Raw genomic sequence first — 16,723 nt, forward strand, 5'->3', positions numbered from 1 at the left:
TTTAAATACTCTTAATAAAACAAAAAGAAAAGTTTTAATAAAGATTGAAAAAAATAATTATATGATGACGTGACTCACTCTAAAAGAGTGTTTCTCATTTTGTTTGACTCACAATTATATATATTTTTCAAAATAGTAGAATTAAAGAATGAATCAAAAGTGAATTTCCAACAAATATGTTAATGACTTTCTAAATTTTCTTTCCGCTTACATGAATTACAAAACTGGCACGAATGCATGCTCGTAAATTTGTTTTAAACTATATATACTTTAGATATATAATATCATTACAATTATCAGTACATTAATTATACTTTTTCGAATATTTCGTTAAAAAATCTTATCTGATGCATCAAACAATTCAATAAAAATTAAAAAAAACAGTTAAAAAAATGTTAAATCATTGTATTTATGATTAACTAACATTACTGAGTTTAAAATTTTGATTCTCTAATATCTAATCTTCCAGTGAGTCATTCAAAAATGTATAAATTCCAGATTTGTTCTGAAAACCTGCCACCCAGAAGATAAAAAAAATATATAATAAAATTCCATTAATATGTAATATAATTACTATTTCAAAGACATTGACGGAAAAAACAATCAGCAGTTTACATAAACATGTTACTGATATAATGCGGTTTGACATTGAAGGCAAACAATTTGATTTGGGTAAAATCTAACAAAATTACTGCAACCTTTTTTTGGTTTTTTGTTGATTATAAAGGCTTTGTCATTCTGACTTGGCTTCTGCTACATACTTGTACATGTACATATGCAAAACTCGATATTTAACCTACAAAATCCACATGGCAACAAAGAAAACCTAAATCTTAATAGACAATCCATTAACAGTTTCTGGCCTAGATTTCTCACCTTAATCATTCGCTGCGGGTTAACTTGGCTAGTGGAAGTTATTTCCGGGTAAGGTCTGATCTTCAATCCTCTGCCGTCTCGTCCTCTTCGTCCTCGTTGAAAGACAGCTTACTGCTGGCGACCTTGGACTTTTTGCTCTTGGATTTCTCGGATTTCTTTCCTGATTTCTCCGACTTCTTGCTGTTTACGGATTGGGACTTATTTTCCTCGATGTTGAGCTGCTTAACACGCTGCTTGAAGACTATGGGCTGGGTCAAATCCGCACGTTTTTCGGCTAGTTCTGGAAAAGATTGAAAATGGGAGTTAATTATGAAGCAAACAAGTACTTTGACAATTACAAAATTGTAATTTTGTATAGTGTTTAAAACTATTTTTTCATTACAACGACCGAAAATCACCAAAACGAAAAATATAAATTTGTTCTATAATGGGCATTCGACTTTTTGAAATTTATTAAAGGGGGCTTTATATTACAACGTCATTTAATCAGACTCAGTATCTGTAATAAAATTATTCAAGTGTGTTGGTACTACGGAAACAGAAAGTTTATGATAAACATTGGTCAATTATTAAAAACTGCATAAAATCGTAAGAAAACAATAAGCTAATTTAATAAAAGGGGTTTGATTGAAAATGTATCTAGGTTTTAAAGTTGCATAAGCTGTCAACGAAATCGAAAGGTAAAGAGAATTTAGTGATTCCAATTCATTATTGGATCTGAAAATGTATCTGGGTTTAAAAATTGCACCATGACGAAGAATGGAAAATCAGTACAGGCCACCCACTGAACCCCTTTCCCTTCGCCTAACCCCTCTTTTCCAAGCAGCACCCACAAGATGTTTTTCTCGGCCCTGGCCAATCCCCTCCTCCTCCTCTCCTCCTGCTCCATCTACTGATTCGCAACCCGCCCCCGCTGTTTCGCCATCCCCTGTTCCTCCTCCTCCGCCACTGCCCCGCCCCCTTCCTCCCCTGCCTCCTACACCACGTCGTCAAGCCACTTTGGCCCGCTCTTTTTCTCTTTGCTTGCTGCTTCGTTCATCATTGTCTCTCCGCTTTAGCCGCCTCCTTCATCCGTTCGTTCTTGCCCACGTCGTTTTCACCCGATTTTCTGCGCTCTTCCAAGGGGGGGACGGAGTGAAGCGGGGGGAAAACGGAAGAGGGGACAAAGCGAGCGGCAGCTGCTGTTGTTAACTTCTTTGCCGGCTGCTTTATCGCCCCGCCCGCTTTGCCAACGATTTTTATCACATGTTTTGCTTTAGCGGAGCCCCCCAATGAAAATGTCAGTGTGTATGCCTCGTCGGCTATTTGTATATGTATGTGTGTGTGAGGGGTGCTCCGCTTGGCAAAAAAGGGAATCTTCAGGACGGAAATTACTACTATAACCATGGCAACATGGGGCTTAAAAAATAGGTAGTGCCAGTACCCTTAAAAACCTCCACAAAACACCTACTTTTGAGTAAACAAAAATCTAACAAACGGTTATTTTTGCACTACCGTTTTATTTTCATTGGCAAAAATTCACAAACACACGCGCGCACATTATATATATATATATTAGATATATATATGTAACGCTGGGCAGAAGAAGACAACCGCTCGATTGTGACTGAAAAGTTAAACTGAAAGACAAACTACAACATCCTACCTACGCACACACGTGCAACTGCCTGGCTGGTTGTCTATGTGTGAGCGAGCGTGTAAGTATGTATTATAATTATATAGGTATGTACATATATATACCTTTGGCGGCCAACTTAGCCTCATCGGCGGAAAGATCTCCTGGCTTAAGGACCACCACTTGGGGCTGTTCGTCTTCCCTTTCCGGCCGGCAATCCTCACTAGAATCGTAATCCTCGTGGTCCGACTCCAAGCGTTGGCGCTATTTGGGATTCGGATCGAAAAATCCCCATTAGAATGTTCCCGGGTTGGCAGCAAGACCAAAAACCCTCACCTTGGTCTCTACGCTTGGACCTTCTTTGTAGCCGATTTCCGCCTTCAACTTGGCCAAAAAGCTGGGTTCCTGCGGCTTAACGTACGTTATGTTGTTGCGCTTGGACATATCAGATATAGGGCAGCTACAACATCACAGTTGTCCTCCGATTCCGCAGCGGTTTTTGTTTTGCAGTTTCTATTTTGGCTAAATATCTTGATGGGGGTGGCACAAAAACAGATGTTTATCGAGAAGTGTGGGTAAACGCGCATCGAGAACACTGATATTAATAACAAAGATTATGAATTTAACTTATTTTTTCAAAGAACATCTTTGTACTTGCCTGAAATTGTAGGTTTCAGCTTGCTTTATTAATGTTTCATAAAAAAAAGATTGCTTATTGTGTTTTGACTATTATCGATAGTCACTACATTTAACAGCTGTGTTATGTCCTATGACATGAGTTTTCTATCGATATTGGACTAGAATTTATCTCCCACCATATTTCAGCCATTACCAAGTAAACAATAAGTATAAAAGTAAATTTTACATAAAAATTCGCTTGCAAATGATAAAATTTAAATATATTTTTTGTTATTGTTTGTTGTTGTAAGAGTTGAAGTTGCGCACGATAGCGATATGAAAAATATCGAGTATATATCGACAAAAAAAATCGGCTAAGTGCTGCCCATAAAATGATAAATGGGTTCATGAGCGGTTACTTTTTGAAAATGGTTGAAAGACAAAATCAGAAATTGTATTAATAAAAAATGTAAAAGAAAACAAGAGGATGTTGCTGTTTTGCCAAATTAAGCTTTATTCTTGTCCCAGCTGACATATTTTCCCTCGACAATATTTTCTTCCAAGAGACTTGCTTTCAATTTGCGAATAAATTTATACTTCCATCGCTTCCTTCGCTCGCGCCAATGAAAAAATGGGCGCATAAAACTGTCACATAACTTGCAAATTTTCCGCTTCACCTGCAATTCAATGCCCTGAAACAGAAATTTGATCGAAACTGACAACAAAACAATACACAGTGGCATTCATCAACGTCAGTGGCTTCAATTTGCAATGTCGTATGCACAGTTTCCTCCTCGTTTGAGCCCCCTTTCTAGCCCCCCTCTCCCTCCTTCCATGGAACATAATAAATCATCTGCAAATTGATTTCAAAACTTCGACAGCTAACCAAAAAAGTGCTGCCGAAAAAAGAAGGCAAAATGAAAACTGCAGCAAAACGGAGAAATTTTATGAGCTGCAGCATATGTCGGACAAAAACAAATAGCGTGCAGTGAAAAAAAATTCTATTTCCGTTCTATTGCTCTTAAAAACTTTTTAATAGCTTTAAAATAAAACTGTCATAAAAAAAAATTTTGATTTTAATTTTTAAATTTTAAGTAAAAGTGCTAAACTTATGTAAATTGAAGTCAAAAATATTTATATTAACTGATATATCGGAAAAATTTAAGTTTAATCTTATTCCTAAGTATTATTCTTTCTCTGTGGCGGAATGCGGATCAAAAACAAAACTGAAACTCCGTTTTCTGCTTTCTGGCACGCGTTGCAAGCGTTCCCCCAAAGGGTTTTCGCCGGTCCCCGAACTAATACCAAATTGATAGCTTTTAAATTTGATTTCGCGTCTTATCACCGACCGCTTAAGCGAGCAGTTTCGGATCAGCCACCCCCTATCACTTCATGGATGGCAAAACCAAATGGAGTGTATGGGGAGTGTACCAGGATTGAACCTATCACCCTCCTCCATTCCCCTATCCTCATGCATTAAAAATGAGGCTGTGGAAGTGCAACGTGGCGTATGCTTGTTGTGTTTTGTTTTGCTCGCTTTGCGTCCACATTGAAAATACATTGAAAATGCCGGTGTGCAACACAAGTGTTTCGGCCTTGATGCAATATCTATACTATGCTATACTATACTATACTATATAGTGGATATAGAGTCATCCATCCATCCATCCATACATCCCGTGCAGGCAGCATAGGCTTCGGTCACATGCTGGCCAACTTATATCAAGAACTCTTGAGAAGAGCCTCAGGAAAATGTTATCACAGTCTGCATCCGGCACGGAAAAGCCGAAGCGTTGCATGTGCAACTCGGGACTCGGTTCCACATTCCGCTTTTCAGTGTTCAGTTTTCAGTTTCTGCTCCTCGGCACTCAGATGCTCGTCGGCATTTGGCGCGTGCAGTTCTGTTCACTCGGTCCGAAAAAATCAACGGAGTTGTTTAATAACAAAATCGTTCTAAAATTAAACATTTCGAGGAGACACTGAAAGAAAATATCTGTGAAATCGGTTACATTTCGGTAAATCTATCAAATCAGCAAAGAGTGTAGTTCTGCCCTTTTTCAGCAGTCATTAATTAAACTTTCTGGAACTCAATTTTAATTATCACTACTTTGATTTAATACTTAAGAACAACACACTTTTTTTTGTACACCAAGATTTTTTTAATTTTTAAAGGGCAAAGTGTTATTCATATAAACAAAATTGTGAACTTAAGTTAAAAAGAAGGAAACATTTTAAAGTAGCATATTAAATTTGAGGTCCAATTTGCAAACTGATTTCTTTAATTTTTCTTTGTGTAGCATGGTTTGCTCTAAGCGATATGAAAGTCGCACTTGCGCAGTGTTTTAGGCACCGTACTTACTGATAAACGCTGTCCAACCGAAAGTGATAAGCGAGTGGTTCTGGAACTTCCGCCCGAGGAACGCGTTTATCGTCGCGATTTGGGTTCGCCTTGAGCAGTTCTTGAAATAACAGCCATCTGGTGAGAAGTGCGTGAGAGTCCGAGTTCGAAATGCGCGTTCCGCTGCTCCTGCTGCAGCTGCTCGGCCTGCTCCTCCTCTCCGGCGGAGTCAAGGCCGCCTATTGTCCCTCCGGATGCACCTGCCTGGAGCGAACCGTGCGCTGCATCCGCGCCAAACTATCCGCCGTGCCCCGAGTTCCACAGGATACCCAAACGCTGTGAGTGTTCCATGAAAACCCTGGGGGTCTTCCACTCGGAAAATATATATTTAAACTCTCTTAATTCGAGGTAGAAAATTCCACCATTTCAAAACATTTCATTAAACATTTGCTAGCAACGGTATTTTTAATGTCTTTAAATTAATTTTTATATAACTAAGAAAACAAAACAAAAATTATGTTTCAATAATGTATAAAAATAATTTGACTTTCATATAAAAGGAGACAATAAAATTACAAAGGGGTCACTATAAATTCAATTCACTTAGAGTGTGTGTAATATTAAGTACCCAGAAAGAGCAAAAAAGTTGTATTATTATTATAAAAACGATTTGCTGGAAATTAAATTTGAATAAAAGAAACTTTTACCTAACGGAGTGGAGCTTTTAGAATCTATTTGTCCTGAACTGGAAGGTAGAAATGGACTTTTGATATTAGTTCTTGGCCAACTTTTGCCTTCTAGTTTGCTTTCGTCGAGTGTACATAAATCAACGCGGGAGTTGGCTTTCAAATCCATAAATTAGTTTTTAATGTTTTCTGTGCACGCTGCGAAAAGTTGACAGCGTTAATTTGACGCCTCCCTTTTCGCCGTTCATGTTTTCCTGCTCCGCATTCCTATTCTCCTCCGGAATCGCAGAATCTTCTCCAGCCATGTTGACTCAATTAAACGGATGTCTAACCGGCGAACGCTGACTGGGATTTGTATATTTATCACGCTGCTCGACGCGTATTTGCATGCATGTGCAATATTTCTGACGTTGCATTTATTTTCGAAAATGTCAGCAGTTTTCGCATGAATTTTTGGGGGAACCATCAGACCACACCACACACCCATCGCATACGACTTGGCAAATGTTTGTGGAGCATATGCATATTTATGTAGGCCGCGGTATGTCCCCAACCCGAGCAACATGCTTGCATCCTGGCAAAATGCACCAGATGCCGCAGCCGGCGGCAGGTTATCAGACAGAAAACAAGAAGAAACGCTTGAGTTGAGTGCCTCGTTTGTTAGATACCTATTACTCAGCTAATCAATTTGAAAATAAATATGCCCCTTAAAAACAATTGTTTTGTAGTTGGCGCCATCTGCCGAACTGCAGGGGGAAACTACAAGCTAAAAGCTTATACAGTTCTTTCGCTCTTTTTTAGTTATGCAGTGGCGTCATAATTTAAATTTTCCTAATAACTTTTAAATTGCTGGTTCGATATGGACCATTTTTGTTGTATCTATAGATATTGGCCGAATAAACATATGACGGACAATAACTGGCCTTTACTATGTGTCTACAGAATTTTGCCAATTCCTAGCATTACTGTTACTACTTTTAAACGAATTCAACATAACTATTGGTTAATGTCTATAACTACTGACTAATGGGTACAAAAAAAGCCTCCACTGGAGGACGGCAAGATGTCCGGATAGATGCAGTAAGATTTTCGTGGTATTTATAGGCGAATTCAATTTCCACCGGGGGCCACTGAGCCGCGTTTGATGGCCGGGATTCGCTGATTCGCGGAGCTGGTGAAAAATAAGAAGGATTGCCACACCCTATGACAGCTGCAAAATGCATCCTTGTCAGGGGAATAGGTGAAGCCACTCACTTCACGTGTCAACGAATTTGGAAGTCCTAAATAAATCGATTTTATGGTGATTTTTTAAGTTTAAAAAGCACTCAAGGGGGAATATTATTCTCTTATTATTGTGCCAAGTTGGTGAAATATTTTGAAATGTAATCTAACACAAAAGTTTTTGTTCAGATATAGGGATTAAAGAAAGAAAAAAATGATTTTAAATGCCTAGTGCAAATTGCCTATTTATAGCACGACAAATGTTTGTTAATGGGTTGATATATATAATATATGGTATTAGCCTACAGAGCATTTTATTTTTATGAGTCTGTGCTAATGGTAATGGGTGGACTTTTAAAATGGCTGACAGGTGCAAAAGCCATACTTGTTTGGGAAAATAGGTGAAACCAATTACTGCAGATGTCAACAAAATGGAGTCCATAAATAAATCGATTTGTTATTTAATTTTGGCTCATGAGATTAGGGTAGTGAATTTAGTAACATTGGAAATACATATTCCGAAAATAAATTTCATAAGCTTCTTTTTCGTAAACTTTTTTAATCCATAAAACTAACATAACAATAATAAATTCCACTTTTATGATGCTGAATTTTTAGCGTGTTTGATATTAGCAGGAAGCATACATTTTTTGATAAATTGAGCAAATATTTAAAGAGATTTTAACTCTTTTCAATATTGGCTCCACAATTTAAAAAATTTAAAAAAAAACACAAAACAATTATCTTTTTAATTATTTTTGCTTATCGATACAACGAAATTTGTATTACCATGTTATACTTTAATACGCTTTGCCGCTGAAGTCAGCAAATGTATAGAAGCCAAATAAATCCAATAAAATTTTGTTTAGCTGCTGAATTGATTTACGTTTTCGAAAGTCATAAAAGTTGTTTATTTTATACAGAATGCAAACATTTCAATACATACTTGTACATACTTATACATTTAAGCTTAACTAAAAATCTAACACAATCATTTAAAGACCACAGCAGTATTAATAATTAAATTAACCAACCTGACAAAGCGAAACTATGTGCAAACAACAAAGACCATGCAGTTAAATATTCGATTGTATAATGTCTGATTTGCATATCATCCACCAGTCGCCCAAAGAATCCACATCCATTTGCAAATCTCACTCGCAGGATCACATCCTTTTCCATTTGTTTGGCTCGCCACACCACAACAATTTCTCAAAATGGGTGAAAAGTGTGGAAAAATAAGAGGAGGAGTTGGCAGTACTTAAATTAATCTTCATTTTAAATAAGGTGATGGCTGCATAATTTATCATGCCTCGAAAGCAACAGCATTCGCATCTACAACAATAGAAAAAAAAAGAAAGAGAAACGAAACGAAAAACAGTGAAAAAGAGAGCAAACTTTGCCATTGCAATTTCGCTTTTCATTTATTCCGCAGCCGACCCGTTGCACACTTTTAATTAATTTGTTTCATTTATTACTGCATGTGTCTAAAAGTTCCTCTTGTTCCCTCCTATAAGCACATATTTGTGCATTTTACTTTTGTGTGTTTTTGTTCTGTCGAGTCAGATTTTCACTGCTTTCTTTTTCCATAATTCTCGAAATGTTTCTCGACAGTCGACGACGAAAAGTATGAGAACATAGTTTTTCCAGGCAGAGACACGCCATTATTTTATGGCTCACACATGGCAGCATTTCGGTTCGGTTCCAAACGGTCTGTCTTCATGAAAATATTCTTGATTTAATTTTGTTAATGGCATTTTGTTTACAATTTCTGTCCGGAGGTCACTGGAGATAAATGTCGGGCAAACACAAAAGAGACGATGTGAAAAATAGTTTGCTCGGATAAAATAGAGCTTTGAAAGTTAGGGATTTATTTTTTGGCTGCATTAAACTATAAATTTAACACAAGAAGATGCACCAACTAATTTTCTTGAGCGAAATTTAGTTACTTGAGGCAAATAAGATTTATTTATTTTATACCTAAAATCCTAAATAATTGTATATTATTACACTGTTACAATAAAAGGAATAGTTAGAAAAAATATCTGGTAATTGAATTCAAACTGTTATATTTTATGTTAAAATTTATGATGTTTTATCATTTTAAATGTAATGCATATTAGAATGCATGATTTAATATCTAAACATTTTAAATAAATATATAAAATATTAAATTTTAAATGGGTTTTTCATATATTAAAATGTATTCAGAAAATAGTTAAATGAAATATGAAAAAAATTGTTATATTTTCATATTTTAGATAACTAAAACCTAAGTAAAAATTATTTTAATTGAGTATAAAATACTTGCTCAAAATATTTATAATTTATAAATACGAACGTTTTCTTCCAGTAAAACAAAAGTAAAGTATAAGATTTTTCAAATTTATGATTAGTCTTTTGACATTCACATTTCTTAATATTTCATGAGTATAATAGTATGGTGTTTTGTTTTAATACATTTTCCATATCCATAATTATCTTGAAAGGCATTTCCTACTGAAATCCCATTTCATTTTCTTCAATTCTTTTACAAATGATCCTTAAGATCACCTCCTCCTAGCATTCTTCGAAAGTTTGAAAACCTTTTCAGTGAATTCTTTTCTATTTTGCACACTTGAGCTTTAGTTGCCGTGGCTCTTCAATTTGATGTTGCTGAAGCTCAAACCTTCTACTCAAACCATCTCAGTGCCTAAGCCACATTTCACTTCTTTCAAACTGTCCATCCATCAGGCATAAGGCATAAAGTCGCTGCCATCGCAGCAGCAGCAGCCATTGAAAGTTCTCGTCAGGATGGGGTCATACAATATGCTGCCCCTTACTCCCATCCCGAAATCCTTTTATATATCCTTGACTTGCCTCGAACAAAAGCCCTAAAACATATTTTTTGGCCCGTCCCGTGTGTATTTAAACTGGCGAACTAAATGGAAGTCGAAACTGTGTAACATACGGCGGCCGTTTCCCCTGCATCATTCATCTTGCCACGCCCCCACACTCCCACGCCCCCAAACCGCCCACACACATGGCAGCTGTTTTTTGGGGGGCATTTCTAACTCCCCTTTACCACGCCCCTTGAGCTAAATAAATGCACTTGATTTCATTTCATGATGATGCATTTTTAGCTGACCTCCCATAAAGCACACATCTCTTCTTAGTTCGCCATGGAGGCAGTTGCTCCGTCATTATTCCCGTGACTTTACCACTTTCAATCCAATCCCCTAAGTCAGCTTTAGTTGTAAGTACAATGGGGACTTTTGAAAAAAGTTAAAAAATTCGTTGGTAATGAAAAAAAGATTTATCACACTTTTTATTTATTTTGCCAATTACCAAAAATTAAAGTAAGACTCTTTTTAATAAAAATAAGTGTTCCATTTTTAAAATCATCAGAATGGAAAAAGTTATATTTTAAATAAATTTATATTTTAATACCATCTAAATGGGTACTTCTTTATCTAAAATACTTTCATATATAAGCGCTTTAAAACATAAAAAAAGTGACATAAACACGTGTTTTACTTAAAACCAATGAAATTCAAAACATAATTAAAATTTTTTTAAATATATATATTTATATTTGATTTGTTTGACACAATTTTTCGCTCACTGTATCATTTTGCTTGAAAAGACGAGCACATAAAACGCAGATGTAGCCAAGGCATATGAACTAAATTTGTTTTCTGCCGGCATCTCACGTTACACATGCCATCCAATAAGTCGAGCATTATGCATATATATGATATATATCTCATAATACCCGAACGACTTGCCACGCCTCCTCACCCCGTCCCCTACCGCCCACATTTTGCGGTGTGTCAAAACAAAAGTCGCCGCACGTTGCATGCATGGCATATTAAAAAGTTTGATTAGCGTCCAGTTCGCTGACTCTGCCACGCCCACTCCGACCCCCACTCGGACAATATGTCTGGCATATATGGACATGAACATGCCCATGAATATGAATATGTATGTATATATATATGGATAGTATTTGCTTCGGGTTTCCCATTTTTTTTGCAAATCAACTATTTGCGAAAACTATTTTGCTAGCACAAATGTTTCAACTCTCCTGCTTTTATTTCATTTTGGGGCAGTATTTTTCCCACCACACTCTTCACTTCTCAATCCTGCTTATCCTGTTTCCTCTCTTCAGGACCTCCCACTATATAGACTCCTATATAACTCCCATTTTTCGCCATACTTTTCTGAATTTCTCATCTCGTTGGGTGCATTTATGCGTGAGAAATGCCTTGTATTTTGTAGTCGTCGTCTCCATATCCTTGTTCCTGTTCCAGTTCCACGTCCTGCCATGTTGTTATTAAATATGCATAAATTTCCTTTTTGCACAGGACTCTTTCGCATTGTTGTTGCTGCTGGAATTTTGCATTTGCAGTAGCTGTTTATTTGTCGGTGGAAATATTGAAATTGTTACCAATGGATAGCAGATTCCAGCCCAGAGAACATGTTTCCGGTGGATGAGAATGGGCTCAGGTGTGGATGGATGGTCAGGCAAAGTCGGGCAGGTCGCTGGATATATATATATATATATATATATCTATCTAGAATAAATATCTATATTCAGGTTGGGCGTGGATAATTATAACAGCCGGCAAGTTGTCAGCTCAAGTTGATGCTTTCCGGTTTCTGTCTGGTTTGTGAATACTCCATTTGCTTTGCATTGACTTTTTAAAGCTCATAAAATTCTAAATAACTGTCAAATGACTTTTAACATTAATAACTAATACGGTTTTAAAATTTTCTGTTCAAGATGTCGCTGCACGTTAGTCCCAAAATAGTGATTTCTGACAATTTTCTGTAAATTTGGTTGAGCAGTGATACATTTTTGACATCTTAAAAATTTAAATCCATTTTTATAATTATTGACGATAAACTGTAGACATTCAGAATTATTCACAACATAAAAAATCATTTATATAAATGTCCTTTAGGCTTTATATTAATTTATACAATTGTTATTTTGTTAAATATGCTCGACTATTTAGGTATAGCTTAACCCAGTGATTTGTGACTATTTAATATTGTTAATGACTTGAGGCTTTATGACGCTTATAAATAACATTGGTAAAAAAATCAGTCGGATGTAAGTTAAATATAAAAAAACATAATAATATTGACGGGATTATGAGAAACAGGAAGACTCATTTACATAATTTTCTAGTTGAATGAAGAAAATAAATCATTTTTCTCTATTAAACAGTTTTTATTTACACAATTATTCTCTTGTTTAAGATATTTGCATAATTAGTGAATGCTTAACTTATTGATTTATGAATATTAAATATTGTTAATGACTTTTAAAATTAAATCGTGCCATAAAGAAATAAAATTGTTAGTCACAAAATCGAGAGGAAACATAATAAACTTGTATAATGGAAACATAAATACTATTATTGATTGGTTTATGAAAATCAGGAAGATTATATCATTCTCTAGAAAATAAATTGAATTTCTTTTCCAGAATTGTAATGAATTGTGCAGTAGGTATCACATTTTCTTTATAGTACATTTTCTAATTATAATAAAATAACATTACATTATTAAACAAAAAAATGTATCATATTAATTTTAGTTAATGAAAAGAAAATAAAGTAGAAATGTCATTACTTATCAAACATATTTGTATATTAAAAAAAATGTATAATGTTAAAATAAATTAAGAAGTTATCTAAAAATATTTTAATTAAACATATGCGATACTTCCATAGCTTTGTAGTTAAGTTATTTAATTAAGTCAAGTAAACCTTGTAATTAATTTGGCAAATGGAGTGTTATTTCCCAAAGAGGTGCTGGCAATTTAAAAACCTCATTCTCCCAAGATCACAGGGTCATCAATCAAAGCAGTCTGCGTTTGTCTTGCGATAAATCGTCTAAATGCATTTCGAATTCAATTACCAATCAATCAAAGAGCATTCAAATGTCGCTGTCTCGCTTTCGCGCCATCCGTCTCTTTCTTTTTTTGCCCCGCCCACTTGTCCGGATTTTGCCCCTTTTTTGTGAAATACAATATTATTGTTGTTACGGTTTTTTTTCTGCCCTTGCTGTTGAGAGTCTGGTTTGACTTTTCAATTGTTGCCATATTTTTGCAGAGCGAAAAAAGAGCAACATGAAAATAAAATTAAATTGCGTGTGTGAACAATGTGTGTGGGGATTGGGCAGTGGTATTGTGCCACCCACTCTGTAATATGATTTGTAATTATGCAAATGAAGCGGTAGACCAAAGAACCCACTTGAATGGCCGATCCGTTTTTGGGCTGATTAAAGCTGAACTCTTTTGGGAAAGAAGCGAATGTCAAAGGGAAATCCCCGATGGCAAAGTTTTTGCCAATCAAAGCGTATGCATTTTTAATTCACTGTCACAGGCAGCAGTGGAAATGGAGCTGGAAAAAGGGGAAAATGGGGAAAATCGAGTGGCATCTCGAGATTACTACTGATTCCGCCAAGAAATCTGTCTGCCAAGCTTCGCTTCACTTTGACATGGAAAAATCTTCTATTGATTTCCCAAAACTCCCCCTCAATTGGCTTTTAAAATTGGATCTGTTCTTTTGTCATTACATTTTTAAAAAGGTTTTTTTGTTAAATCATTAAATACATTAAATACATTTTTGAATTATAAGGGTCAAAATGTTATTTGCTAAAAATATCTTTGACTTAAGAAAACAATAATTTTCCATTTCAAACCATTTTGTTTAAACAAATGCATTATATTAATGAGTAAAAAAACCCAATATCTATTTTTAGTAATTAATATTTTGATACTTAAAAACACTTCTTATGGAAACAATAACATTGTTCTAAGATTTCTAGAATTATTTAAAATCAACGTAATGGAAACATTTTAAAGCAATTTTTCATAAAGGGAAAAATCGAGTGGCATTTCGTGATTACTGCCAAGAAATCTGTCTTCCAGGATTCACTTCTCTTTGACATAGAAAAATCTTCTATTGATTTCCCCCCAAAACTCCCCCTCAATTTGCATTTAAAGTTGCAAGCTTTTTTTGCTTTTGCCACTCTTTAATGCTACAAAGTGGCACTTGCTTCATTTGCCAGCAGTTTTCCCTCGGAACTGGGAACTTGGACCTCAGATCCTGCAACTGCCACTGCCACTGCCACGCCCACCAGCTTTGTCATTTCGCATGCTCGTTAGTGCGGAGCAAAGAATGCAAAGTAGCAAGATAGCAAAAGCTGTGTGCAAAATGCAAGCAGCAGCAACATCATCGCAGCACAAACACATGCCACAATTTATAAAGTTATTTTGCCACCGAGAAAACCAGAGAACGGAGAAAGGAGGCAGTAGAAGGGGGCGTGGCGGGGCCTGTGGCAACCAGCAACATGTCAAAGTGGAGCAATCGGCATGTGCAACGGACACAGAACAGGACACTGAACACGGAGAACAGACATGCACTGCGAGAAAATAACAGAAAACAATTTATGAACTCTTAAGACCGTATTACATTGCAAAGGGTAGAAGACTTTGCTTGGTATTTTAAGACCAAAGAATCATTATTATTATTATAGTTTAACAAACCTTTTTTTATTTATCATAAAACAATTTAAATATTTTGTAAAGACCTTCAAATATGTTATTGATTTTTTATAAATGTATATAGTTCTGCATTTATTTTAATTTAATGATTACGTTTCTTGGTATAATTCTAAAATCGACGTTTATTTGCTTGTTCAAACAAACTATTTTTTTAAATAGTTAAATACTTATAAAATAATATAAAAGAATTTTTTATAATTTCAAAACAACACTATTTTCAGTATGAAAAGATTTCTCTTTAATATACAAATACTAGAAACATTACTGATTTATTGATATCTAAATGTTCAACTCGTATTTTTATGAAATCTAGTTATACGAATAACTAAGTTAGAGTAACATTAAAGCAATGAATCGACAGTTTTGGGTTTCCAAAATCACAAGGGAAGCATTTTATTCAATTAGAAAATTCATTGTCTTGAGACAGGATTATTCGCTCAGTGTAGAGCCTGGCAACTGGCGGTCAAGCATAAGAAACAAGCAGCATCAGCAGCAGTGGAATCGTCAGTAGACGAGGAGCATCAGCCCATAAGTATGCTATGGAAACAGAGCGAAGCCCAAAAGCGAAGGAATAAAAGCACAAATAAAAAAGGAGAAAGACTACGGGAAGAGCTCTTCCATTCTCCAATCTCCTTTCTCCACCTGGTCAGGTGAGATGCCCACTTTCATGTGGCATACTCGGCTACAGTCAACAGCAGGCATTGGCCAAGCCAAGAAAAATATAAGAAAACAGGGCTATTTTCGCAAAACCGAAATGGGATATACTCTGTAGATTAAATTAATGACCCTTTTAAAAAATAATTTTTTGTGAAAAAAATACACAAGGTTTTCAATGACCAAATTTATTTTATTAATTTAATTAACACGACTAAAATGTACTTAAAAAATACCCAAAATTTTAAAAATAAAATCAGGAAACTAATTACATAACTTTTCTTTAAGAATAAAAGGCAAACATTTAAACACATTAAATACTTTAAACTTAATTATATAAAACGGAAGATTGATTAATTTACTCAATAAATTAAAAACCAAATTAAAAAATTGATGTTAAAAATTTAGATTTATTAAGTATAAACTAAACTTTATTATTTGGAAGTCTGAATTTAAACTTAAAAAAATGTTAACCCAAAGTTTAAAATGTATATTATGAAATTTAACTTAGTAAGTGGTTAGGTAATAAAGAAACTTTGAACAGACCCACTTTTAAATTATGAACATTTTTGGTGTGCTATGATTTAAGCAGCTTAAAAATTATGATGTAAATTAAACTTTAGGAAGTTTCAAGGTAATAAAAGCCCTTCTTAAGAACTCTGAATTCTGTTGTAATTAGCTTGATGAAAAAAATCTGTTTATTTTTAGTGTGGTACAATAACCTGTTTATTATGATTTAAGTAGATGAAGTCTTATTTTATTTATTGCATACAGTTTTTTCATCAAGTCCCAGTTAAGTTGTTACAAAAAAAAAACATTACCCTGTTAAAGGACATTGCGGAAGGCAAAGGAAAAGATCGCTCACTGCTCAGCCAGGCGGCAAACCAAGCGAGACCGGTGGTCCGAGTCCAAGACAAAGTCCAAGTCGTCCTGGCCAAGTGGCTAAGTGGCAGACCACGTAACCAGCTACCAGATACCAGATAGCAGTAGCAGCTAGCCGGAATGCGGAACTTGGCCCAGACAGATGCATAATAATGTTAATGTAAGCGCCACTTGCGACTTTGGGCGGTGGGAAGTGGGACGTGCACAGCAGTGGCCACCGAAGATTGTGAGCAGCATTACCATGGCGTATGCGTAATATGCTAGCAAATTGG

At 35.5% G+C, this 16,723-nt stretch overlaps 2 protein-coding genes across 2 annotated transcripts in view; one reads left to right on the forward strand and one right to left on the reverse strand.

Annotated features, from left to right (window-relative positions):
• Positions 1-938: 938 nt before the first annotated feature.
• On the reverse strand, positions 939-3,079 carry LOC108146139 (uncharacterized protein KIAA1143 homolog). Its single transcript, XM_017271993.2, has 3 exons — positions 2,828-3,079; positions 2,617-2,755; positions 939-1,156 (listed from the first exon to the last, which is right to left on the reverse strand). The coding sequence occupies exons 1-3, from the start codon at positions 2,933-2,935 to the stop codon at positions 939-941; spliced, it is 465 nt and encodes a 154-aa protein (XP_017127482.1). The 5' UTR covers positions 2,936-3,079.
• Positions 3,080-4,965: 1,886 nt separating this feature from the next.
• LOC108146140 (peroxidasin) overlaps positions 4,966-16,723 on the forward strand; it is a 41,091-nt gene continuing 29,333 nt past the window's right edge. Inside the window, exons 1-2 of the mRNA XM_017271994.2 lie at positions 4,966-5,124; positions 5,407-5,785. Of these exons, the coding sequence (XP_017127483.1) occupies positions 5,619-5,785 (167 nt within the window). The 5' untranslated portion in view covers positions 4,966-5,124; positions 5,407-5,618. The remainder of the gene's footprint in view (positions 5,125-5,406; positions 5,786-16,723) is intronic.

Source organism: Drosophila elegans, unplaced genomic scaffold (genome assembly GCF_018152505.1).
Source record: "Drosophila elegans isolate 14027-0461.03 unplaced genomic scaffold, ASM1815250v1 contig_208, whole genome shotgun sequence".
Taxonomy (NCBI): Eukaryota; Metazoa; Arthropoda; class Insecta; order Diptera; family Drosophilidae; genus Drosophila; species Drosophila elegans.

Bases quoted from the DNA above. Each gene is read 5' to 3' on its own strand.
- LOC108146139 (XM_017271993.2), bottom strand. From the start codon at position 2,935: ATGTCCAAGCGCAACAACATAACGTACGTTAAGCCGCAGGAACCCAGC. The intron at 2,756-2,827 runs GTGAGGGTTTTT...AATCCCAAATAG, and splicing joins GTCCAAGCGTAGAGACCAAG to CGCCAACGCTTGGAGTCGGA. The intron at 1,157-2,616 runs GTATATATATGT...AATCTTTTCCAG, and splicing joins GGCTAAGTTGGCCGCCAAAG to AACTAGCCGAAAAACGTGCG.